A 26,215-nucleotide genomic window follows, 5' to 3' on the forward strand; every position below is an offset into this window, starting at 1 on the left:
TTTTGAAAATGTCTGTATTTTGAGTTGTTTGCTAATTAATGCATTTGAAAAGAGTGAAAAATTCAAACTGAAAATAGAAAACAAGAATTAACAGCAAACATAGCCAATTTGTATTTGGTATCAACAATTGACTTCACCCGTAATGGCATTAATCTTGGTGCGTCATTAATCTTGGTGCATGACGCCACGCTGATGGGTTTTATGTGACACTAAGTCACTAACATAATAACTTGTAGTGTATAGTATGGTCTTATAATTACCTAGAGGAATGCTAGAGTTCCTTCTAGTGTTCTTCTGGTGTTCATCTGAAATGACATAAATGTAATAAAAAAAATTACTTCTAAGTGTTTTTAGATGATATGGATGCAATTTTTTAAATTTTTTATTACATTTATATCCTTCCAGATGGACATAAGAAGAACACTAAAAAGAATTCTAGCATTCCTCAATTACCTAATACACAGACACAGAAAGTATCCAAGATTCCAGTGGTTTTAGTGTAGAATTTTGATTCACTGGTGAGGAATGTAAAGGGTCAAGTGAAATATTGGGATTTATATTCTATTCTCTTTGTATGAATTAATAATTTGCAAAAGTTGATAAAAGATCAACCACTGAGATCGATACTAAAACAAATCTTCAACTAGTAATTATTTTTTCCAAAAATCAACAATCCCTTCATGTTAATGTTTAGTTCCCTTCACACGGATACAGTACAGTGCATATCAATGGAAATATGAACAAGAATAAGACTGTTACCGGAACAGGAGATCGATATTGCTGCTTCAGGCCTGCCTCAAAACTTTTATGCAGCAGACGTATGGTACACTATCCTCCATAACAAGCGATTTCCCTTTGGCTCTATCTAAGAGATACCAAAAATGTAATTTTACAACAATCAAGTGTCTCTAAGTTAATCAACCAGCAGTACCTGCTTTTCAGTATTAGATTCCAACAAAGATGCCGTGTCATCCTCAAAAAGCCTGACATGGCAGAGCTTTCCACCAGCTTCATCGGCAAAACTAATTTTCTTCCTCTCCTTGTGGACTGCGTTTCCTGAAGAAGCAGAACCTGTCTCAGTCAATCCCTGACATTGATTGACCGAAATTCCAACAGCTTCATCAGCAAAAGTAGATTTCTTCGTTTCCTTTTGGACTACATTTCCGGAAGAACCAGAACCTTTCTCAGTCATTCTCTGCAATTAACAGAAGGAAATAAATCTAAAAAAAATACCTCAATGCCATGAACAAGTAATTAATCATTTTGTTTCAATTATCAAGACCCAAATAAGACGTTTCTGCTTCTTCTCTCTTCAATAGTATGAGAAAAGGAACAAACCATGATTCTACAAAAGCGGTTGCAGTCCCTTGACATCATGGAAATCCATCTTCTTGTGCCTTCTTCAACTCTTGTCGCACTGTTAATGGCCATTCTTGCCTGCCAATATACAGGATGCTCTTAAGAGAAGGATGATATCTATACGCATGCTTCTTCTTCTTTTTTAATAATACTCATCACCGAAAAAGATTTCTATATGCACATATACATTTGTGTACACTTGTAGAATTATGTAAAAATTTCTATACGAGCAACTATAAACCATATAAGACGACAGTAGTTTTACTTTAACAAAGTTTCAAGAGAAGTTTTAAATTTCAGTTTATAGTATGCAGAACTAAGAATCTATATTCTATTAAACGCAACATGCTGATCAAGGCATTCAAGGATATTAGCAAGGAGACAAAGGCATCAAGCAAGCTTTATAGGAGCATTAAAGTTGGACGTGATTCATCAACAATGAGTCCAGTTTTAACTTGTATGGAAGTCAAACAAGCCAAAGCTATCCTATCACCGCTGTTAAATCAACCATTACACACATGAGGAGTAGATTACACTTGCCCATTTATAAATAAACCAAGGAAAAAAAAAAACTCACAAAGAGAGTCTCCCAAATAAAGAAGGAAAAGTAAATTAATCTATGGATTGTAAACCTCCACACAGTTCAAACACAACATTAAGAAAATCATATAGTAAAAAGGAAAACCCAAACATTATCAATGAAGCAAGCCAATGTTAAGACAGTTTGATAAGCCCCACTACCTCTAAAGACCAATATAAGACATCAAAGTAGGTAACAAGTAAGATTAACTGAGATAGAGGGACGCATGAGCATGCATCTTATTGATTCAACCATCAAAGTGTCAAGGATCCATAGCAAATGGGAATCCAGTGACACTGTACGATATGCAATAATACTAAACTGTAAACATTACTTTGATTTATATTTACTGAAATTATGGCATCTTAATAAATTTGAAAAACAAAACAAAACGGAAGATTTTTCAGCTACAAAACCCAGTTCAACATATAATACTTCTTTACCTCCTAAAAAGTAAACATCTATTTTCAGTTTACATATAATAACTCACCCTATCCACGTTATATTTCAAGGAAGAAGCTGGACAGGCTTGAGGGATCAACCTCTCTTCCAAAATGTCCTTCATGGTCTTCAACTCCTTTGTAAGTTTCATAGCAAGACATTCAAAGTCTTTCATCTGCTGCTGTGAGAAATCTATGGCACTCTGTGAACAGCTTTGGATGGAGGTGCACCCAGTGCTGAAACGCGGTGCAGCACAAGAAAGATAAGGAACCTTGGGAGCACCTGAGGGATGGAAGCCTCTCTTATAATTCTTTGGTTTCCTAGTAATTTTTGGGGGGGTAATATTCAATTCAGATCCCCTGATCCAATCAGGTCCTTCAACTCTTCCAAACTTATTCTTCCCAAAGTATTCCCTCCTACATTCTTAAATCATCACGGCACAAAACAAATAAATCAGATAGTAAATGGGCACAGAGAATCTCAAAGTGCTTTGATCATAACAATAATAAGATAAAAATATATATATATATATATACATATAATGAAACGATGACAAAATCACTAAAAATGAAATTTGAATGACAGAACCAAAGTCATTTCTCAGCATCAGTCATGATCTTATTTTTGAGAAGTTGTAAAAAGAAAGCTTCCCTTATTTTGAGAGTTAGGTGATACCAAAAACATCTTTTAAAATAAATGCAAAACACATGGATTCATGGAACATTTATAGTTGACACAGTTCCAAGAAAGCCCTCTGCTTCTCTTTAGCAGCACAAGAATGGTTCGTTGTTCCATGAATTAACAGTTGTTACAACTCTGAAATGGGGAACCTGAAATGATACTCGATAATTCTCACTGACTATTCAACTGGTTTTGCTTTTAAACAGTATGATGAACTCCATGTTAGTCTTTCCTTGTTGTTTTCCTTCACTCTTTTGGATCAATTTAGTAAGAGGAGATTTCAAAAAGACTTAAAAAAGATTTTGATATATCGCCGCTGCTATATGTTTGCATGATTTACCGCATATTTTAATCTTTATACATTTAATATGGCTTTTAATTTTTAATACTAGGCACACCCTGGATTATCTTTGTCATCTAAACACCTCATAGGAACGAAATGCATTTGGCATAAACATGAAGGTTTCATACACTTACTGTAATATTCATCGTCAGGTAACTCAAAGGAATCCATAGCCTGGAGGAGTCTTTCCCGAGAAGTTGGAGAAATGGCCTGAAGGTGAAAACACATGATGAAAAACAAGATCCAACTATGTAAATCAAGCCAAATAAATATACAATTGACATTCACATACCTTTCTGGTTGCAAACAGCCTCTCAGGAGGATGCTGCGGTTTTGAACCATGACAATATCCAAATCCAACTGTTGTTATAAGCTCATCCGTAGCATCAAAGGGATGGATCCCTACTGAGACATTTATCTCTGCATTAGAACAGGCAGACTTTTGGGGTTGATTCTCTCCAGTTGTAGGTGAATTATCCTCAATAGAACCCAAACAGCTATTAGGACTCAAGCTACGGTCACAGGTAGAGCTGGCTATAACACTTACTTCAGGATTAGAAGGTAAATCAGCTGTGATGCTATCCTCAAATACATATGCATCATCTCCACCACATAGTTCCATGCCTTGAGGGCTCTTATGAATGGTCATATGCGGCACTTGAACCTCAATATCATTGCCATTATGCGATATTTCATTCATACAAGGGCTACTTTGAGAGATACCAGAAATATAAGAACTATGATCTGTTGATGAAGAAATGATTTCTGTGAAGGTGTCATTAGGAACTGGATGGATTTCTATCTCAGATTCTGGTACAGGAAAATCTGAGCACTCATGATTGGTTGTTTCTGTATTATCTCGCTTCACAGAATCCTCACATGGGGACCTTACATTCTGAAAAGACTTGGGATCTGCAAGTTCCATATATTCATAACACACTTCATTAGCAACACAATGTTTTGGTTCCTTTGTCAAAAATATTGACAGCTGAGTCTCTGAAACATATTCATTAGCTGTCTCACACAGCTCACTAGATATCATTCCAGACGAACCCCCTGGCTCATCACAAAGCAAGGAAGGATCGCCACCAATACTTTGGCAGTCTGAGCAATCAGGTTCAGGAACATCAACTTTAATATTGATAGCTGGCCACAAATCCCCACCAGATTGCGGCAATACTTCATCACTTGGGACCTGTTCAGATTTAACAATTGATACGGCTCTTTGAGGTGAAGTTGAGACATGGTTTTTCACGCGCTTTTTCTTCGCCTTCACATTCTTTGAAAGTTTAGATTTCAAACTACTGAGAGTTATCTCGTGACTGGTTGTTTCTGTATTATCTCGCTTCACAAAATCCTCACATGGGGACCTTACATTCTGAAAAGACTTGGGATCTGCAGGTTCCATATATTCATAACACACTTCATTAGTAACACAATGTTTTGGTTCTTTTGTCAAAAAAATTGACACCTGAGTCTCCGAAACATATTCAGATTTAACAATTGATATGGCTCTTTGAGGTGAAGATGAGACATGGTTTTTCATGCGCTTTTTCTTCACCTTCGTATTCTTTGAAAGTTTAGATTTCAAACTACTGAGAGGCTCCTTGAGATCAAAATCTTCTTCCTCTGTTTGGACTTGTTCTAAACTGGAGTAAGTTTCAGAAGTTTCTTTACTTAGTTCAACATATTTTGAATGTTTCCTTTTCTTCGCTTTACATCTCTCCTTTATTTGCTTCAATGTCATATTGCCAAATCCTGAATCACCTGAGTCACTATTAATTCTCTCTTCATCACCATTGCAAAATAAGTCGGAAGTTTCAGGCTCCCTTTTGATCGTTCTTCTGTACACCATATGTAGACGCGGGCTTTTGACCTCAATCCTATCATTGTCAAACGAAAAACTCTCAAACTCATTCTTTGGACGAAGTGTTGGAAGCAAATCGTGATTTTTGGCATCTACAGCCTCATATATTTCTTGGAGCTTCCTCAACTTGAGTGCAGGCCTTCCACGAGTAATATTGAGGATTTTTGTCACCAAACCACCTTCAACAGCTTGGATAAAGTGCAAATGACTGCAACTCCTTAAATCCATTAGATGATGATGAAACTTATACTCTTTGCTTTAGTTCAGGTACACGTTCACTACAGTAGCTAAAATGCCTGTCCTGAAGCAAACAGAAACTTTACTCATAAACAGGCAAAATTTAATAACACAGAATCAAAGTGATCATAAATGGTACAGTGTGCCCAACGATGGTAAAAGTGCTAACTAAAACATACCCTTTTTCTTAGGAACTACCTCACAAATAACCAAACAGTCCCAATAAAAGATAACAACTTTCCATTCACAAGATTGCTGGCTCAGACAAGGACATGAAAGAAATATTGGAAATTCTCCTTCTCACAAGAAGTCTACTGCACATAAACTAATGCATGATAGATAAAATGATATTTATTTACTTTTCACGGAGTTCACGCTATACAGCATAATTAGAATCACCAACTTTGGAGAAAGTAACTTTTCTTTATTTATAACCAAGTTTGGAGAACATGATAATTAAAAGAAAAAAAATAATTAAAAAAAAAAAATGGACCATGAAACTTTATACGTTATAGCTATCTATCAACCTGGATGGAGCAACAATAGTGAATGCATGAGCAATGTAAAAACATGGGGAGACATGGGAAATCATCAAAACAATAAATTATTGACTTAAAAGAAAAAAAAAATACCTTTATTTAAAAGATTATAACTATAGATATCCAATTTTGACTCTAGGTAAGCAAGAAATTTTGAACATAAGTAGTTCAAAAAAAAAAAAAAGATTTGTGGGAGCTCAGCTAAGGGTTGTGTTTAATTGCATAACATCAGATTCGACTTGGAATATCAATTCTCTGCAATTATAGCAATCTGCATCTACTATGGAAAATATCTTTAAGAATTTGAGGCCTAAGGAGGTAAAATTCAATTCTAAATCCAATGCTAGATGCAGAAACCATACGGTGGAAGGGGAATTGAGACCTCCAAATCCAAAATTCCCAATTCCTTACAGCCAAACACAGCCTTGCACCCCAAATTTCTCAAAATGTTCATGTGGAAAACGCATCAACGTGGAAATGTACAAAATCAACCAATCGCATTTTCGTCCACAGAAACCCTAGGTCCAAATATAATAAAAGCAATCCATAAACCTAATATCCAAAACTCATTAAAAAAAAAAAAAAAATCCCTCCAAAAAAGGTTCGATAATCTGAGAAAAATATCGAAAAACGAAACGGCGCCGCTGACGCGCAGATCTAACTCTTTGATGAAACACTAAGCCCTCAAGATGCAGATCTAAAAAATAATTAAAAAAAAAAAAAGGGAGCTTACATGTGCTTACCAGAGAGTAAACGCTCCGTTTCACCAGGAGAGGCAGAGAGGAGCTGGGACTAGATCGTGAAATGGGAGTTCCGGCCGATAGATGGAGATAGAGAAGTGTGGACTGGGGCTAAAAGCGGAAATAGCTTTCAGAGCTGTCGCGCCAGACTTGTTTGGCGGGAAGGGCTGCTTTTTCTTGAGTAAAATACTGTACTGACGACGTTTTTGAAAGAACAAAGTTTGGATATTCCTCTAATTCCGGTCTATAACACGTGGCTTTTATTTGTCTTACATGAGAATTACATGTTTTATAACAAAATGTGTGTAATAATTATATGTACTAAAATATAAATCTCAATTTTATTTTTATTTTTTTTATGAAAATTTGTTCTCCATCAAATGTTATAAAATGTTGCTGAAAATAGCATATATTTACTTTATTCATTCAAATTTATTCTCAACAACAACTATCTCCCCTACCCACTTCCATTTTCTTCCTATTTCTTCCTATTTCTTTCATCTATTTGAGCCTAAATCGATACATTGGGTAAGCAATCAAAGATAACCCTATTTCATGAGATTGAATGGGTTAAATTCTTGTTCGTCAAGCAACAACACTTGCGATGTAAATGCAACAACAAACGTTTAGCTCCGCACATGTATATTAAGTCCCCTCGGCATAAGCCTTTGAGCATAAAGTATTGAAAATATCAATAGTACCGCTTTTAAGCGGGCCGCACTTATTACCCATGCTTAAACAAGCTGCTGCGAATGAGAAAACTATGAGCGTCACGAAAAAATAAATGAGAAAGTTGTAAAATAATTAATGTCGAGACAAAAACGTGAACAACAACAATTCAGCTTAACAACGAAGTAATAAAAATAAATCTCAATTTAATAGACTAGACAACAAAAAAAAAAAGAAAAAGAAAAAAGACTTTGTCTTTTTAATGCAAGTGTAACACCTATAATTTTAACTCCAACGATTTAAGTATTTTAACTTTGAGAATAATGAGAATTCTTTATATTTTATGAAAATAATTTTTCCTTAATTTATAGAATTATATTCGGTAAATCTAGAGAAATGATTTATTATTTGAATAGTTGATGAAGGATTTATTCTAGGCTTTAATTTATCAACATAATCGTAAAGCCCTTCCCCTAACACAAGGAACTCCCGTGCACCACCAGGAATGGCAAAAGATGCAGAACGTGCCCATCACGCGCGGCCCAAAGTGTAGAACCCCCTGGCGCGTGATGACCACGCGCCGACTCTCGATGAGCTTTCCGTCTGCAGCGGGCAATGGCTGAACCAGAGGTTGACGACGAGCATGGCTGGGGGGCACGTGTCAACTAGAAGGCGGTGGATCAGCGCAAATCTAGCTTCAAAGAATGATACAAACTGAGGCACGACCAAATCTCTCCACCAGTGACACGAGCGGCGAGCTCTCCTCCACTGGAACTCCTTTGGAGTGTTTTCCTGCCACGAACAAACAACTAAAGGAACTAGAAAACTATACAAACTTCCATAGACCAACCGGACTAGGAAAACTAAAACTACCACCGGAAAAAGCCCGGGGGACTCAAAATTCCACAGTTCTAGTGACTAGGAGACTCTAGCCTCCACTGAAACAACCAGGGAGGAACCAAAACCTAAGGGCTAAGAGAAGAAGAAAAACCAGGAGGAGGGGGGTTTGGAACCTCCCTCCCCCGGCCAAGGACACCACTGTAAGGGAGAAGGTTATGGAGAAAATGATAACAAAAGAGAGAGAAAATGAAGTTCAACTTCAACTTGAGGTACAAATCCTTTAGAATACTATACACTATTGAATTTTAATATTACATGGTATGAACTTCAAAATTGTAATAAAATCAATTATTTCTGCCAAGAAATATTAAAATAAAATTGAGAAAAGTCCTCTCAACTTTCAATTGGCCTGAAAAAAAAAAGTTGGGTAATTCCAAAACAATTATCTTATTGGTGTAGACATGAATAATCTTTGATAACTGGCTGCGATTAAGGCTAGGTCTGTGTTCATTTTTATTTCATTTAATCTCGTGGTATAATTCAAGGGTTTAATTTAAAAATATATAAACAAAGAGTGAGGTCTTATTTAGAAAACACCAGCATGATATTAATGCATTTTTAAAATTAATTATTATTATTAAAATATAAAATATTTGGAGTATTTCTTTTATTACAATGCCTTATAATTTTCAAACTCACATTGTAAAAATGAATGCCATGTAGATTGTCGTGTGACATTTTATATTCTAGTGGTTGGCCTAAAAAATGTTACGTAAACTGCGATATCAGTTTATAAGTGCAATAACATGACAGTTCATATTTTAGTAACTGGCGTAGTAAATATTACATGAACTGTAACACCAGTTTGTAAAAATTATATCCACATGGGATGTTTTAAATTTTTCTTCAAATTTTAAAGAACAACCTTCCTTTTTCTCTTTTGAAAAATACTATATATCATATTCTTTATTTGAGAGAATGCCTCATTTTTTTTTTCTTTTTATTTATTTTGCATTATTTATTTATTAAGTTAGAAGAGAGAGAATGAGGGGTGAGAGTAAGAAGAGTTTTTTATGAAGTTGAAGGAAAATGAATAATGAGAGAAAAAAAAAAGAGAAAAGTACACATAACCCCCTCAAACTACCACATCATTGTCAATGTACCCCCCAAACTACCAATTGTGTCAATCTCCCCCCTTAAACTACCAAAAAATGTCAATGTCCCCCTAATGACAAAAATGCCCTTCATAAAATTATTAAAATAAAATAAAAACTAAAAAAAATTATTAAAAAAATATAAAATAACAAAAAATTATTCCAAAAAAAAAATTAAAAATTAAAACTGTTTTTTATTTTTTTTTTAAATAATAATTTTCAGTTTTTTTTCCATTTTTTTTTTTTAAAAAATTGTTCTTTTTCGTTTTTTTAATTTAATAAAAACTGGTTTTTTTTCATTTGTTTTATTTTTTAAAAAATAAATAAATAAATTTCAGTTATTTTTTGTTTTTTCGTTTTTTTTTTAAAAAAAAATGTTCTTTTTCGTTTTTTAATTTAATAAAAACTGTTTTTTTCTTTTCATTTGTTTTATTTTTTTAAAAAATAAATAAATTTCAGTTATTTTTTGTTTTTTTTCTTTAAAAAAATTTGTTATTTTTCGTTTTATAATTTAATAAAAACTGGTTTTTTTATTTTTTTATTTTTTTCATTTGTTTTTTTTTTAAAAAAAATCAGTTATTTTTTATTTACTTTTAAAAAAAAATTAAAAAATTTGTTCTTTTTTTTTAAAATATTTTTTTTCGTTTTTTATTTAATTTTTTAAAATTTTTTATTATTATTATTCTTAAGTTTTTTTAGTTTTAGTTTTAACTTTTTTGAATTTATGAGGACATTTTTGTCTTACTAAAAAAAAATTAGGGTCATTTTTGTCTTTTTGTTGGTCTTAGGGGGGGCATTGACATTTTCTGGTAGTTTAGGGGGGGAGATTGACACAATTGGTAGTTTATGGGGTACATTGACAATTGAGTGGTAGTTTGAGGGGGTTATGTGTACTTTTCCCAAAAAAAAATGTATGAATGGTGATTTTAAGGCTTGGTTCTTCAAAATTTGAAGAAAGTGACGTGAATAATGACATTGATATTTATTAATTTTTAAATAATAATAATAAAAAAACATATTAACATTTGCATTCGAAATTCAAAAGGCCAATATAAACCCAGATAAACCTCTGACCAACCAGATTGAAAAAAAAGGGAAATGCTCAAAATATTCACGGTGCACAAAACAAGTGCACTACTACAAGCCAAAGTGGAGTGGGTCCCGTGAGTGCATGAATACTTGTTGTGCACCCTGACCCACCAACCGCCAGACATGTATTCACAAAGCCAAAAATCAAATAAATAAGCCGCTCTTGACATTTCCGTTTGTTGCTCTCGCTGTCTCTCGACTCTCTCCCAAAATGAAGGCATCTTTGAAGGGCAGATTCGAAACGGAGAAAAGCAGCGGCCCAGCCGCTGCCGCCTCTTTCGTTTTTAATGCCGGAGATGTCAAGCTGCGAGCTTCCTTGACCGACGCTACTGTCGTCAACGGCCCCAGCTTAACCGGCTTGGCTCTAGCCGTCGAGAAACCTGGATTCTTCATCGCTGACTACAACGTCCCCAAAAAGGTACTCCCTGTTTGCCCCAAACAATTTCGAGTAAAGCCATGTTTGGTTAATAATAAGTCGTTATTGTAAGTGATTGCTATTATTGTGTTAAAATTCAGCCTCTTTTTTTTGGGTGTTATTTCGTTTAGTGTAACGGTGAGTTAGGGTTTAGTCATAAGATCTTGAATCATGTAGCAGGTTAGAGGTGAAATGGTTGTTTTAAGATTATAAAGTGTAAACAATTTCCTTGAATTTCTCAGTTACCAAACAGAGTATTAGGTTTCTTATATTTTAGTACACACGCATATAGTAGTTAGGTATGACAGATGTGTGTATGACCAGAGCTGTTATTATCCTTGTCAATATTGCGGTGTGTGGAGCAGGATTTTCGGTTTCAGTTCATGAACACAGTTAGGATTGCGGAGAAACCATTGAATCTGACTTACATTCACAGCAGAGGAGACAACAGGACCATTTTGGATGGAACCCTGGTGGTTGATTCGGCTAACAAGCTGTCGGTGAATCACGCACTTGGCTCGGGAAATTTCAAGTTGAAGTACGCTTATGTGCATGGAGGAGTGACAACGTTTGAACCGTGCTACGATTGGGCAAAGAATACCTGGGACTTTGCAGTGGCGCGGAAGGTTTATGACGATGATGTGTTGAGGGCCACGTACCAGACATCGAGCCAAGTTTTGGGACTGGAGTGGTTGAGGAACTCGAAGCAGAACGGCTCTTTCAAGGTACATAAATTATTTTTCTTGTGTTATGGGTGTTTTCTAAGACTTGCTTTTCCTAGTTGTGCTGAGAATGGGATGTTTAAATTAGCATCTGTATTGATTGTAGTTCCACATTTGAATTGCTATTCAGTGTTTTAGAGCTAAAATGAGGCAGTTGAGGTTGCATTTTGCTATTTATGCATAAAATATAAGAACTTTGATAACTGACCTGTTTGGGAAAATCAAAATGTGATTGGAATTAGAATGTGCCAATTGATTGCTGGGAGAAGATTTAATCATGATTTTGTATATTTTAGAAGCTCATTGGGGGTGTATTCCTAAACCTATCTAAATCGAATCTAATGATTAAACTAAAGAAATCTGTCAAAGTCTTGTTAAAGTGTTCCACGTCAGCAAGAGATACATGACCTGCGCACTTTATAAGTCATGGACACATCTCATTTCTCAATGCGTTTTTTGAGAGTAAGGCTCATGGACTTTTACATGGTATCAGAACGGGTTTCTAGGACGATGATGAGCCTTTCCCTCTCGATGTTGAATACGTGTTTGGCCAAAGTTGCCACACGTGAGGGGGTGTGTTAAAGTGTCACATATCGTCAAAAGACACATGACCTTGATACTTTATAGGCCATGGACACCCCTCATCTCTCAAGGTGTATTTTGAGAGTGATTAAGGCTCATTGACTTTTACATGGTGTCAGAGCAGGTTCCATTGACGATGTTGGGCATTTTCCTCCCGTTATTGAACACGTGTTTGGTCAAAGATGTCACACGTGAGGAGGCATGTTAAAATGTCTCACATCGCAAAGAGATTACTGACATGAGAAGTTTATAAGTCATGGACACCCCTTCTCTTTAAATGTGTCTTTTCAGAGTGAGTAATGTTAATGGACTTTTACATGGTATCAGAGCAGGTTCATTGGACGATGATGGCATTTTCCTCCTGATGTTGAACACGTATTTGGCCAAAATGTTGCCACACGTGAGGGGGCGTGTTAAAGTGTGTTAAAGTGTCCCACATCACCAAAAGATATATAATATGGGCACTTTATAAGCCATTGACACCTCTTCTCTCTTAAGGCGTCTTTTAAGAGTGAGTAAGGCTCATAGATTTTTACAAGTCTCCCTAGCTTTCCAGCAATAGTCTGAATGAGTTCTCTAATAACTAGGGATGGACGGTGCTAACATTAGCTTGCTACATACGTAGACACATATGAGCACTTAAATTTGGAAATTGTTATTTTCATTAACTCTAGGAATTGGTGAAGAGCCAGTGGTAAGAGGTACCATATTTTGCATATACATATGTATGCATGTTTATATGTATATAGGGTTGGTTCAAGTTACAGCTGGTGTAACTTTTTGTAATGTTACACCACTCTAAAACTTTTCATTAGGTCAATATTTTGCCAGAGCTACAGCTGAACTATATCCTTCACATGCTTGTCATGTATATCAAATTTCATATCAATTTTCTTTTAGTTTCAATCCAGAACTCACGTGTTCACTAGATTTTTGGAAGATAAGAAAGCCGCATTTTTGAACATTTGTAGATGAGATACTTAGTAATCATGTCTGTTGTAATACTATATTGAAAATTTTGAAATTGGTGTTTGTCATGGTGGTGCTGTATGCCTGATTGCCAGTCAGGGGCATGATTATGAAAATCCATCTTAAAATTTTATGATTTTATGATCTCAAAAACTCAAAACAATCCGGGTCCCTACTAAAACGTAAAAATTAATGGAAAGAGGTAGATTAACTATATTGACCAATATCAGTGGGAAGTGTAAAAACCCCAGTCTTAAGATTCAGACCCAAAATTTATAGCTGAAACATAATGTTATGTGCAAAACTTACTAGTTTTAAACATAATATAGACCTTTAATTGCAATATATATATTTTTTAATCATATATCTACGTTGTTAGTTTTTGTTTTCATAGTTTATAAAATCTTATGATCCGTGGTTTGTCCTATGATCCCCAGATAACCTCCCACTGATCTTAGATGGAATCTTGATTTAACAACCTTGGTCATGGGTGGTGTTGAAAGTGGGTGGTTGGGGTATGTTAAAGAAGGTGGCAATGATAGTTGGGTTTGTGGCCATGGCAATAGTTGTGGTAGTGGTTTTGGTGCTGGCAATGCTGTTGGAGTGAATGTAGTGGTTCTGATGTCATAGGTATTGGTTACATGTCTGTAGCAGCATTGGCATTGGTAGCGTGGTGGAGAGGATAGTGATGGTAGCAATATCATTGATGTAGCCATGGGGTGCCAAAGGCAAAACTACATATATTGGTAGTTGCATTATAATTGTACTGAAATACTGCAGTCAATGTCTTTCAAGTATAAAACATTGTTTTCCTGTAATTGAATTAAGTGGTAAATAATATTCCATGTATTGTAAAGCAACTGTAGAAATGTTTTATGATTTGTATATGTAGTGTAATACTAGTAGTTTATAATCGAGAAATTCTTGGAAATGTTAAGAAATTTTTCGTGGGAACGTTCGTTTCTTATGATGGGACTCTTTTTTATTAAATAATGCAAAATAAAGGTTTCTACTTAACTTTCAATCATTTGATGTCTAGTTGAGAGTTTATGAGATTTCTAATGCTTATACAGTTTAGTTAGATGTCTGCACTTAACTTTCAACTTTATGTGATATCTGTCAGAGAATAAAAAAGCTGTTTAGATTCCTAGTTGACAATTGGTTATGTACTTCTGTTCACACTTTTTCCTAGTTGACAATGTTCTCTAACTTTAGTCATTTGTTTCTCCCAGATTTCGGCATCCGTCAATTTGGCAGAGGAAAAAAAGGTTCCGAAATTAATTGCTGAGAGTACATGGAATCTGGAGATTTGATTATCTCAGAATATAATTTTTTTTTGTTTTCATTTTGCTTGTTGAAATTTCCTAAGATTGGAGATACAGCGTCCTATTGGCTGCTATCAACTTTTAGCTTTTTCTTTTGGCCTTGAACATTGTATGTTTATAAGTGAGCTGATCTACTGCTAAAGGCCAGCTCAGTCACATTGATTGTCGAACTGCTAGTTCCTCTTTTGAAATACGAACTTCTGGTCTATATTGTCGGGGAAAACCCTTAAACCTTTTGCAATGTATTTTGTCCACACTCCACATGTTCTTTCACCAGCTTAATGTGCAAGCGCGGCAGCTGTAGATTTTGGTAGATTTTAACATAAACCTTGTCCACATTTTATCTGTTTGGATGGCGCAAACATCCTCGTTTTGAGGGGGTGCGGCTTTTATATGCATGTGGTGTGTGGAAGAGAAACTGACAAATTCTTTGCTTGAAAATTGTCAGTGAAACTTCTTCAGTAGGAAATAATTTTAGTATTTTCTTTCATTGTGGCCGGACTTGATAATCACTGGGGAACAGGGAACCTGTGCTTGGGTTATTTATGTTTGGATTGCTTGACCTTGGATTAACTGCATGGATCGGAATATCCTACAGCTATGGTGTGTGAATTGCAGTGCAATTCGGGCAATCCACAAAGAAGAGACTGAGATTTATCTGTTCTGGACAACTAAACCTTGCATCCTAGGTTGCCTGGGCCAGGCAGGCGTTGTATCCACCATTCTGTGGGCTGCCTGAAATGCAGAGTAATTCGGATGCCTCAATTGTCAATTGTAGGAGATCCTACTAAGTGCAGTGCTTGATCTCGAGAGATGTGATGTGAGCTTAAGATATTTTTATCGAGCATGTGCTGCATGTTGAAGATTGTTGAAATAGAATATTCTCTTTTTTTATGGATCTAATTTAACAACTGCTATATCTTCCTTAGCATTCTCAAACTGTTAAAGACTGTTCTTTTTAAGTAGAGCCTATGCCTGCAAATCATGTTTGGAAAATCGGTGCTTGTTCTGAAAGCATCCTGCCCTCTCTTGTTCCCCCTTTCTTTTTAACCATTTCCTTCTATGGTAGAACTGCTATAAGTAGTACGCCTGTGTGTAGTTGGGAGAAAATGGTTCCCACGTAAGAAATTTGAGTGACGAAAACATCTGATTGCAACACCTATTTGAATTATGAAGATGAAACAATACGTTGCCTTAATAGATCATCTCATTTATCAAATCATACAGCTCTCTCTCTAGATCGAGATCGTGCATAACTATAATTTACGTTGTTCATTCAGATATCGTGACAACTAATGACAAAAAAATGTGAGGCTTGTACCGCATGCAAACCATATGAGCGGCCATTGGAATTTAAGGGCTTGTTTGGCAAAGACATGTATAGAACATAGTAGTAAGTTGTTAATTTTAAAATTAGTAAAAAGTGATGAGATGATATAAAATAAAAAGAATTTGTATAAAAAAGTGAAAATGTTTTGTATTGTAGTGAATTTTTTTATTTGAATAATAATAAAAAATTATTGATGTGATATAAAAAGTAAAAAAAATGGGAATGTTTTGATGTTGATCGATGGTGGAAAGTATAAAAAAATGAAAAAAATAAAAAATGCATGAACATTAACAGTACTATGCTGTTCTGTTCTGTATTCTATCAAACAAGCCCTAAGAGTGGTTCAACCACCGACTGTTAAATTGAGAGTGGCCAAACCATTTTAGTGAAATAAATTACCAAACGTCTGCCATTTCTTCATGCTCACCAATGAGTTTTATACTCGAGAGAAAAAAAGAAGACTGCCTTATGAAATATGACTATTAGGCAAGGTAATAATAGCATGGCATTTTGAATTCGACATTCGTTTTTTAACTTTTTTTATTTTTTTATTTTTTATTTTAAAAACGATTTTATGATTTATCTGCCACCCAACAGGCGTCGATCTACTACAGCGAGCAACTCTGCTCCCACCTGAGCTCGGCCCATGTTTTAATAACAGTCGCTAATCAATTGGTGCAACGGCCCAGCTAGAACCTCCAAAGAAGCCTGTAAATTTGGCGGTTCGATACTAATCCAAAACCAAGACATCGCGCCGTTTACAAAAATTTTGAAACTTTTGCCGCCTAAAAGCTCTTTCATTTCTCGTAGATTAGAAAATTACAAATTGGATTCGATCAGTCTTCAATGTTTCAGTCCCTCAAAAAACCCTAACGACAAGTCGTTCTCCGTCGATTTCAGTGAGATTGTCACGGCCAGAGATGGAGAGCGACGACGAGCTTCAGCTATTCTCACCCACGGAGGAACCCTCTCCTGCAGTCCCTGAACCAAAGCTGAAGCGCTTGAAGAAAGCAGTTCGAGTTTCCAGCGATATTCCTACCCTTAATCCATCGTCGCCTCCGGTGGATTTCTCCAAATCCGATGCCGTAGACTCTGATGAATCGAAAGGCCGAGATTCCCCGGAATTGAACGAGTCGCCGCCGCCTAGGGCCAAGAGGGCCTTGGATTCTGGTGGTTTTGATGGTTTGGGCGGTGAAGAAGACAGTTCTAGGGCCAAGAGGGCCTTGGAGTTTGATTCTGTGGCTGACGAATTTGACGGAGAAGGCGAGGATGGGAGGGCTGAGATGGGGGAGGGGATTGGGGATCTGAGGGTGGAGGAACCAGAGAAGAAACAACGTAGCCCGGTTGAGATTGATGAGAACAGTGAAAACAAGAAGAAGAAGAAGAAAAAGAGCATTAGAGTTGAGGGTGTTAATCGCCAAGATTCTGGTGGCTATGATGGTTTGGGCGGTGATGAAGACGGTTCTGTGGCCAAGAGGGCCTTGGAGTTTGATTCTGTGGCTGAAGAATTTGACGGAGAAGGTGAAGATCTGAGGGCTGAGATGGGGGAGGGAATTGGGGTTCTGAGGGTGGAGGAACCAGAGAAGAAACGACGTAGTCCGGTTGAGATTGATGAGAAGAGAGAAAACAAGAAGAAGAAGAGGAACAAGAGGGTTGCTAAGAGTGTTAATGCCCAGGAGACTGCCACCGCTAAGAGAATCACTCAGAAGGTAATCTACTCTCTAAGTACTCTACTAATGAATCGCTTTTCTTCTTCTAATTCATAGCTGCTACAATCTTATAGGAAAGAAGAGATAATCTAATGCAAGTCCGTGCCGAATCTCAGAGGCTCTTGCGAGGTACAATTTGTATTAATGGCTTAATTCCAAGACCATTTATTTTATTGAACTCGTTTTGTGTAGTGATTAATTTTTTTAATTTAGTTTTAGACTGCGTGTTTGTTGTCCCCAGAAACTAGAGACGTGTCGTTTAAACCTGTACCGCTTGTTCAAAAGCCGATATCTTCAGTCTTGGAGAAGATTCGTAAAAGAAAGCTTGAGCTTTCAAAAAAGTGAGTGGTTTTAATTCTGGTTATATCTTTTTGTGGAATTAGTCTTGGTATATATAAATTGGTTAATGTATTTATGCATTCTTTGCGGGTTGCAGATCTGTTGCTATAAAGACCAAGTCTTTAGTTGATGATGATGATGACGATGACGATGATGGCTTTGCAATGGAGGTTGTAGTGGATTGTGGTGCAGGTGGCACTAATGGTGATGAGAGGGGAAATAATGGGATTGCGAAATCGGTGAGTGAAGAGGCAATTGAAGTTCCTGCTAACACGAAGAGTAATTCAGATGAGTCATGTAAGGATGAATCTAATCACATTAAAGATCACTCCAGCCGTGAAAGTATACCGTCCCAAATGGTGAGTTAAAAGACTGGACAAATTCTTGATGAATTTGATTGTCACGGAATGAAGAGGGCAATGGTGCACTAGTTTCAAATGATATGAACTTGCCTGCATTTATGGTTTTTGTAAATGTCATAAATTTTAGCTTACTTCAACAAGTAGAACATTCGATGCATCCATGAATCTGGTTTGTGAGGGTGTTGTTGGATATTTGGAATGCAGTTTTGGCGAAGAATCACTTATATATGAACTTTTTTTTATTAATACATAGATTGGAAAATTATTGGAAGTTTGTAAATTGGTACTCGTCTGTATTAATATTGAGCAGTATACATGTTGATGTGATCAGGTGAGAAAGCAAGCAATGCCTGCTTCTTGTGTGAGGCTCAATGGGAATAATCAGACGCTGGAAATAAAACTTTATGTTTATAATCGCACAACATTTTGGTTATCACTTTCAGCCCTCCAAGTCTTATGTTATTTTAATTGCCATCAATGTCAGTTCTTCAAAGAAGTTAGAATTTCCTCGTAATTTTTAGAATGTCAGTTTGCTGGGGCCCAAGACCTAAAGATTTTTTTTTTTTCTAGGGTGTATGGTGAAAAGGGATTCATATTGCCAAATGCTGACCCCAATTAGTTTTTTTTTTTTTTTTTGAAAGTGCTGACCCCAATTAGTTGGGACAAAGGCTTAGTTGAGTTTTATTATCATAGTCTACAAATTTGTACAAGATTGGTGCTTGCATCATGTTGAGATGGACTTACCATATGATGTATTGCCTCAATCTTGCAGGATGTGGACGAGAAGTCCAGGCAAGCATTTCGAATCCCAATTGAAGATACTCAGGTACTTTTCTTTTTTGGTGTTTCTCGTCTTCTGTTTGAAAGGCATCATTACTCTATTGGTGGATTGAATATAATGAAAAAATTACTTGTCTGTTGCATGTTGTAGGAGCTGTTATCTGATTCCCTAACAGGTGACTCTTCGGATGAGCTACCTAGTGAGACACCCAACAGCCCCTTGGAAGAAGTTCTGGCTCCATCCATACTTGCAATGAATTTAAAGCTTGATTCGGCTCCTCTTGATGATGTGTAAGTGTTTGAAGATTTTTCTTTCTTTTGCGGTGTCATGGGGGCAATATCATTAACCATTGTGATCTGATTAATTATTCATTCATTACACCTCGTGACTCGCTAGGATATCTGTCTTTGCAAACTAGGCTTTTGCTCTGATTATCTACATCTATCTTAATTAATTCCTGTTCTCATCATCTGAATCATCATCTTCACCACAAAAGAGTTTATGTTTTTATATTTTTATATGTGCTTTCCATACTATTGTTGGCTCTTAAATTTGAGATATACCATACCCCCGTTCTCAATTATCTGCACCCTCCATTTGTTCTAAAATGTAAAGTTGACTTCTGTATTTTGTAGTTCTGATGAAGAGGACAATAACAAGGAGAGCGTTGATCCCCATCCACATGGATTGTCTTCATCTCCAGATGGCGATCCAGTTAAAGCTTTTGTTGATGATGAAGCTGAGGTTGAAGATGATAGTGATAATGACATGTTTCGTTTCGGAGATAATGAAGAAGAGGACGAAAATGATGATTTTCAGGAACTTAATGATATGATAGCAACTGAATATGAAGAAAAGCCAATTGATAATGAAAAGCGTAATCAACTCCATCAGAAGTGGCTTGAGCATCAGGATGCGGCTGGAACAGAAAATCTTTTGCAGAAATTGAATTGTGGTTCAAAATTGAATGACACAACTTTGCTTGAAGACGAAGAAGATGAGGAAGGTGAAGAAGACAAAGAAGATTTTGGTGATGAAGCTTCAGAAGATTTAATCCCAACAAACGTTGCACGAATGAATTTGAGAAAAGTAAAGCAAATGATTCCTCAAATGTTTACGGATAAGGATGATGTATACTTATCATCTGATGATGAGGAAACAGAAAAGAGGCTATCTAAGCAGTGCCTGTTTGAGAAATCTGTAAGTTTGTAGCAGCTTATGATTTCCAGATACATGGTTTATTTTCTAATGCTTTGTCGGAATGTTATGCTAACTCATCTAAAAATGATTTCAGTCCATAGGTTTTGTATAACTTTAATATTTTTTCTATTTGTTCTGAATATTGAATAATTCTGTTCACAAGATGGTAGCTGAAGTTTATGATATGAAACAGGAGGAGCAAGCTACGCTCTTGTCACCAGCAGAGGATGAGAGTTCCAGAGCAGTTTTTGGTCTTATAAAGAAGCTGAATACTGCCCCCGACACTAAGAAAGGCAAAACACCTTGTAAGATCTGCTGTATATTTTACTCAATTTGTAGGGTTTAGGTATACGTCTCCAGGCTTCTGAATCCTTTTTGTTATGCTTATCATCTTATTGTTATTGCTATTTTTATTTTTTGCAGCCCTTTTTGATATGCCATTCACTGGAGGAAAGAAAAACATATTGTCCAAGGTAAACTAGTTTGCAGTTAGGACGTTGAATTCGCATTGCATAATTGTTTAGACGGCTATTTTACTTCAATTGATTATTCAGGTTACGCGACATAGAGTATCCAAAACTAAAACTCAGTATGTTGATGTGAAACAACAAATAACACAATCTTGTGCTAGATCCCACCCTCATGTTGTGCCAGATAATGCGCATATTGTTTTCTTTCCATCATGGTGGTGACTGATTCTTGTCTCCCTTCCCTGTTTTAACATGCACCTTCACTCAAGTAATTCTTGAGCATCTTTTGCAGACAGGGAATCCAGTCCTCATTTTCGCATTTTCTTTCAGTTTTATTATACGCATGCATGTACACGAACCAATGGTAGATCAGTGATATGGAACAAAGTAAATTAACTACAACTATTACATTTGTAAATATTGCAGTCTTCTTTCCTTGGTTGGGGGTCAACTCATTCTCTACCATCATCCCAAAGGCATGCTTCAAGCACAGGTCGTTCTTTTATCTTTGGTCGAGATGAGAGCAATAGCAGGAGTGCAATCTCAATATCAGAGGATTCTTCAGATGCGGTAAGCTCTAACTGGGAGCACAACAAGGCTGAAGTATATCCAATATTTATTGTTCTCTTCATTTTATAAGTTTTATTTCTTGATGCTTGAACGCTAAAATATATCATTCTTTTTACCAATGCTAATTTGGTTTGAACCAACATGCATAGATTCAGAGAGAAAATCGACCAACAAGGCCTGCTTCAGCAAAGTTCAGTAACTCTCAAATTAAAGCTAGTACCCAGAACACACAATCCGTGGCTGCATTGAAGTCAGGTACCTCACTGTTTGACATATTAAGGCAATCTTCCCTGCAATCTGAGCATCGCACTCGGGATAATATGGTTCTCGAAACTGAATCTGTATTTGCTGCATTCAAATTGGCAAAGAAGCCGATGAAGACAGAAGGAAGAGCCTAATGTATATAATAATAATGTTTTATTATTGTTTGGCTTCAGTTCATTCGTCTATCATATCTTTTGTACATCTATTTGATGTTTGCTTGATTTATATGAAATTCATAATTGAAAAAATAAGGAAAATGTAGGGACCAAAAGGTTTTAAGCTTATTTCAGAAGCATTGGTTATAGGGGTGGGCAAATTATTCGCCTACCAACCGCTTACCAAACCGAACTGAACCGCTATTGACCGCCTACCGACTAATTTTTGGTTCGGTAGTCGGTATAAAATTTTGTTTTGAAAGCCGGTTCGGTGACTGAACGGAACTAAACTACCTTTTATTCTGACCGATTAACCAAATCGACATAAAATGAAACGACGGTCGTTTTAGTAAGAATTAAATGTTTGATCTTTTTTTTTTTTTTTTTTTTTTTTAATGTTTAAAAAAATTAAAACGACGTTGTTTCGTTACCTATGTAAACCAATTTAACCGATCGCCTATTAACTGCATTACTGACTTAACCAACTGCTTTACCGACTTAACCGATCGTTTAGTAACTGCTTTACTGACTTAACAGACCGTCTATTAACCGCTTAACCGACTGCCTATTAACCGCTTAATCGACTTAACTGAAATAAATTTACCGACTGCATTTCGACAAAAGTCGGTTAATCGATCGAATTAACCGATTTAACCATTTACCGAACCGATGCCCGCCCCTAGTTGGTTACCCTTTATATAGCTGGTAATCTAGGTCATTAGATTGCATTTAGATGGTCCTATGTGAGTGATCTTTGCTTAACGACATGCTGTGTGCTTGTGTTAATGAACAAGTGCCATCAAGGTGATGGTATAACAATAAAATTTAGGGTTTAAATACATCTTTGGTTAATGTGCTTTTGTATTTTTATCAAATGGTCCATGTGTTTTCAAAAGTGCAAAAAACTTGTTCTGCTATGCTTTGACCGTTTATCGTTATATTCAATAAATGCTAGGTATACTTAAATTTTTACAAAGAAAGTTTTACTAACTGATGTGGAACCTCATATGTGGCTCCACATCAGTTTAATAGTAAAATGAGTTAAAAAATATTTTAGTACATAAAGACAAAAATGTCCATTCCATCTCCTAGTGAATACAACACGCCAGAAACACAGCACATTGTCGGAAACCCTCGACCACTCACCTTGGCGACTTGTTCCCTAGCCAAATAGGCAGGAATTAGGCCGGTTTGGTCGGGGAAGGGCCAGATCCTGGCCATCCCGGGCAGCCGGTCGGGATCTGGTCGTTTTGTCCAGGGAACGGCCAGATCCCGTCCATCCGGCCGGGATTTGGCCGTTCTGTCTGGGGAACAGCTAGATCCCGTCCATTCGGCTGGGATCCAACTGTTCTGGCCGGGAACGGCTAGATTTCGTCTAGCAGGCCGGGATCCGACCGTTCTATCTGGGGAACGGCCAAATATCTTTCATTCGGCCGGGATCCGGCTAGATTTCGTCCAATCGGCCGTTTTGGCCGGGGAATGGGGTCACTAGCTAGATCTAGATTCGATGACGGGGAAGAGGATCTAGCCCATTTTTCTTAGGGTTGATGAAGGGTATTTTTGTATTTGTATAAGACGTCACATCAGTTAGTAAAACTCTCTTTGTAAAAGTTTAAGTACCCCTAGCATTTTTTGTTATATTCTATTAAAAAATTTAATGGATTATGTTTCGACATGTTCAAGCTGTGGCGTAAGACCAATACACATGGGAAAATATTATTGCATAACTGTTGTGCACCAATCACTGTTCAATACACATCTATTCTTGCATCGTCCGTATATCACTTCAAAAAAAAGATGGTCAACATTAGGTTGTGGGGATAGGGTACCCTTCCTTGTGACTCTCAACGACCACCATCATTTTATTTAGGGTTAAATACACTTATGGTTTTTGAGTTTTGAAAACTTTATATTTTAGTACCTGAGTTTCAATTTGCATCACAGATAGTGCTTCCGTTTTGGGAAAAGACCAAATTAATACCTCAGTCAAATTTTCCGTCAAAAAACTAACATTCCACAGGGGGTTGACATGTGTTTTAATATAAAAATAAAAAAATAAAAAAATAAAAAAACTTTAAAAATTAATTTAAAATTTTAAAAAAATTGAAAAAAAGAAAAAGAAAAGGGGCCCCCATTTTGGCCAAGGGAGCCACCCTCTTGACCGATCTAGAGTGGCCAAACCACCTCATGGTAGGAAAAAAAAGAAAAAGAAAAAGAAAAAAAAGGTCAAGCGTTTTGCCCCTTGGGAGTGATTCAGCCACCTCCATGGGCAAACCCTCAATTTTTTTTTTGATGGGTTTGGCCGGCTTCCCGTGGCCCCTGGGGGTGGTTCGACCACCCTCATGTGCAAACTCTCAATTTTTTTTTGATAGGTTTTGGTTATTGGGGGTGGCCGAACCACCCTCATGGGTCATAGGGGCGGTTCGGCCACTCTAGACCAGTCAAGATGCCACTCCATGGTGGCCAAGGGGTGCTTAGCCACTCCTCTCTTTTTTTCTTCTTTTTTTTTTCAATTTTTTTTGAAGTTTTTAATATTTTTTGAAGTTTTTAATTTATTTTTGAAGATTTTTTTTTATTTTTTTTTTATGCTAAAACACGTATCAACCCACATGGGTTGACACCTGGCAGGGTCATTAGTTTTTGAACCGAAAACTTGATTGAGGTATTAATTTGATTTTTTCCCAAAATGGAAGGACTATCTATCATGCGAATTGAAACTCAGATACTAAAAAATAAAGTTTATAAAACTTAAAGACCAGAAGTATATTTAACCCTTTTATTTATTTATTTTTAAGTGATATGTTGACATGATGAAAATGAACTTGTGCAAGTGTCTTATTTATTTTATGTGATGGCAATATGTTGGCGTAACGAAAATGAACATGTGCCAGTATCCTATTTATTTTATTTGATGACCTGAACACGTGGCACAATCCATTAACTTTTTTAATAGAATATAGACAAAAAAAAAAGTAAAACGATAAACGGTGGACTAAAAATAGATTGAAGATAATGGACTAAAACACAAAGTATATGGGCTAAAAATGTATTTAACCTTCAAATTTATTTTCATATGGTTTTATTTTCATGGTGTCTATACTTTTTTTTTTTTTTTGAATTAGTGTCTGTACTATTGAGATCCCATGTATTAGGCATTGACAATAAGACTAAGAATAAAAAAGATTATGTTATTTATTTATTTATTTTCTACCTAGAATGAGTGAAATGAAGGTGCCAAATCACCTCTATTGTCAAAGGCCAACAAACTTAAAATAATAAAAAAATAAAAATAAAAAACTATCTTAAAAAGAATCTTTTTTGTTTTGTTTTGTTTTTTTTTTTTTTTGTTTTTAGCCTTATTGTCAAAATCTGGACGTCCACAAGAAGAAAAAAGAATGGCTCCTTCGCCTTTGTTTTTTTATTTTATTGTATTTGTTTTTTTTTTTTCCTTTCTCTTTTTCTTATTGAATAGAAGAAAAGAAATCTCAATAAAAATAAATAAATAATGGGCCAAACAGTATTTTACCTCGCGATGGGGCAAAAGCCAAAAAGTGGCGATGGCTTTCTCTCTCCGGAAGAGGAGAAAAGTGCCCTGGATCGGTGCGCACAAAACGGTAGAAAAGGGTGCGTTTTATTATCAATTGGCAAGGAAGGTACGTCATGTCCGAATCATCCTTGTGAGGGGTAATTTTAAGAAGGATGGTCCATGTGAGAGTAGGCTTGGCAATCGGGTCGGCGGGTTGGGTTCGTGTTGACCCGACTGACCTGATAACACAATCGGGTCCAACACGAACCTGACCCGATTATTAATCGGGTCATAACATATAACCCGAACACGGCCCGGTAAGAACCGGGTTACACGACACGAACCCGTTGAACACGTTTTGCTTACGCGTGCTCACTGGCACAACCTCACACCACAGGCCACGAGGACGGAGGACACGAGGTAGAGTAAGTTCAACTGGCCTTGGACAGTTGGATCTGAGAACCGATCCAGCAGTCGCAGATTACGGCGAAAAAAAAAATCCCTTCAAGGCTTCAACCCATTTGGTTCCCCAACTGAAAATAAGAAGAAAAAACCCAAAAAATTTCTCCACCCATTCTCAACCCACAACAAACGACCAACCACCTTAAATCACAGTTACAACTCACAACAATTTGAACCCAAAATCAACAACGTCAAATAAACAATGGGGATAACTTCAATCCGAAAATCGGATTGAACTAACAATCGAAAATCGCAAAGAACAACCCACGACAATTTGAACCCAAAATCAATAAATTGTGAATCGAAGTCACTGAACTGTGAAGGGCCTGAAGGGCTGACTAGCTGAACCGCTGAAGCTAGGTGAGACTGTGATTGTGAGGCGTTGTGGCTGTGTGTGACTCTATGAGGCGTCGTCGCTGTAGTGGGCGTGGCTGCACCGGTGCGTGAACGACGGGTGAATCGTGAATGACTGATTCGGATTTCGGACTGAAAGAG

General features: G+C 36.6%; 3 protein-coding genes across 7 annotated transcripts; 2 read left to right on the plus strand and 1 right to left on the minus strand.

Moving 5' to 3' along the window:
• Window positions 1-596: 596 nt before the first annotated feature.
• Window positions 597-6,998, minus strand: LOC133867432 (uncharacterized). 4 transcript variants are annotated; one of them, XM_062304195.1, is made up of 6 exons: window positions 6,791-6,998; window positions 3,697-5,567; window positions 3,539-3,614; window positions 2,430-2,803; window positions 1,339-1,437; window positions 597-1,195 (listed from the first exon to the last, which is right to left on the minus strand). In XM_062304195.1, exons 2-6 carry the CDS (start codon window positions 5,497-5,499, stop codon window positions 914-916), a joined length of 2,634 nt encoding a protein of 877 aa, XP_062160179.1. In that variant the 5' UTR covers window positions 5,500-5,567; window positions 6,791-6,998; the 3' UTR covers window positions 597-913. The 4 variants fall into 4 exon arrangements, with proteins under 4 accessions (XP_062160179.1, XP_062160180.1, XP_062160181.1 ...); XM_062304196.1 differs by having other exon boundaries at window positions 3,697-5,572; XM_062304197.1 differs by having other exon boundaries at window positions 6,781-6,998.
• A 3,712-nt stretch (window positions 6,999-10,710) lies between these two features.
• Window positions 10,711-14,783, plus strand: LOC133867205 (outer envelope pore protein 24B, chloroplastic). Its single transcript, XM_062303916.1, has 3 exons — window positions 10,711-10,957; window positions 11,320-11,679; window positions 14,460-14,783. Exons 1-3 carry the CDS (start codon window positions 10,751-10,753, stop codon window positions 14,538-14,540), a joined length of 648 nt encoding a protein of 215 aa, XP_062159900.1. The 5' UTR covers window positions 10,711-10,750; the 3' UTR covers window positions 14,541-14,783.
• A 1,872-nt stretch (window positions 14,784-16,655) lies between these two features.
• LOC133866705 (uncharacterized) lies at window positions 16,656-21,785 on the plus strand. 2 transcript variants are annotated; one of them, XM_062303323.1, is made up of 11 exons: window positions 16,656-17,591; window positions 17,666-17,720; window positions 17,833-17,932; window positions 18,028-18,289; window positions 19,065-19,118; window positions 19,224-19,363; window positions 19,709-20,273; window positions 20,467-20,578; window positions 20,697-20,746; window positions 21,170-21,313; window positions 21,469-21,785. In XM_062303323.1, the coding sequence occupies exons 1-11, from the start codon at window positions 16,803-16,805 to the stop codon at window positions 21,709-21,711; spliced, it is 2,514 nt and encodes an 837-aa protein (XP_062159307.1). In that variant the 5' UTR covers window positions 16,656-16,802; the 3' UTR covers window positions 21,712-21,785. The 2 variants fall into 2 exon arrangements, with proteins under 2 accessions (XP_062159307.1, XP_062159306.1); XM_062303322.1 differs by having other exon boundaries at window positions 16,659-17,591; window positions 21,463-21,780.
• The last annotated feature ends 4,430 nt before the right edge of the window (window positions 21,786-26,215 follow it).

This window comes from Alnus glutinosa, chromosome 4, assembly GCF_958979055.1.
Source record: "Alnus glutinosa chromosome 4, dhAlnGlut1.1, whole genome shotgun sequence".
Classification (NCBI taxonomy): domain Eukaryota; kingdom Viridiplantae; phylum Streptophyta; class Magnoliopsida; order Fagales; family Betulaceae; genus Alnus; species Alnus glutinosa.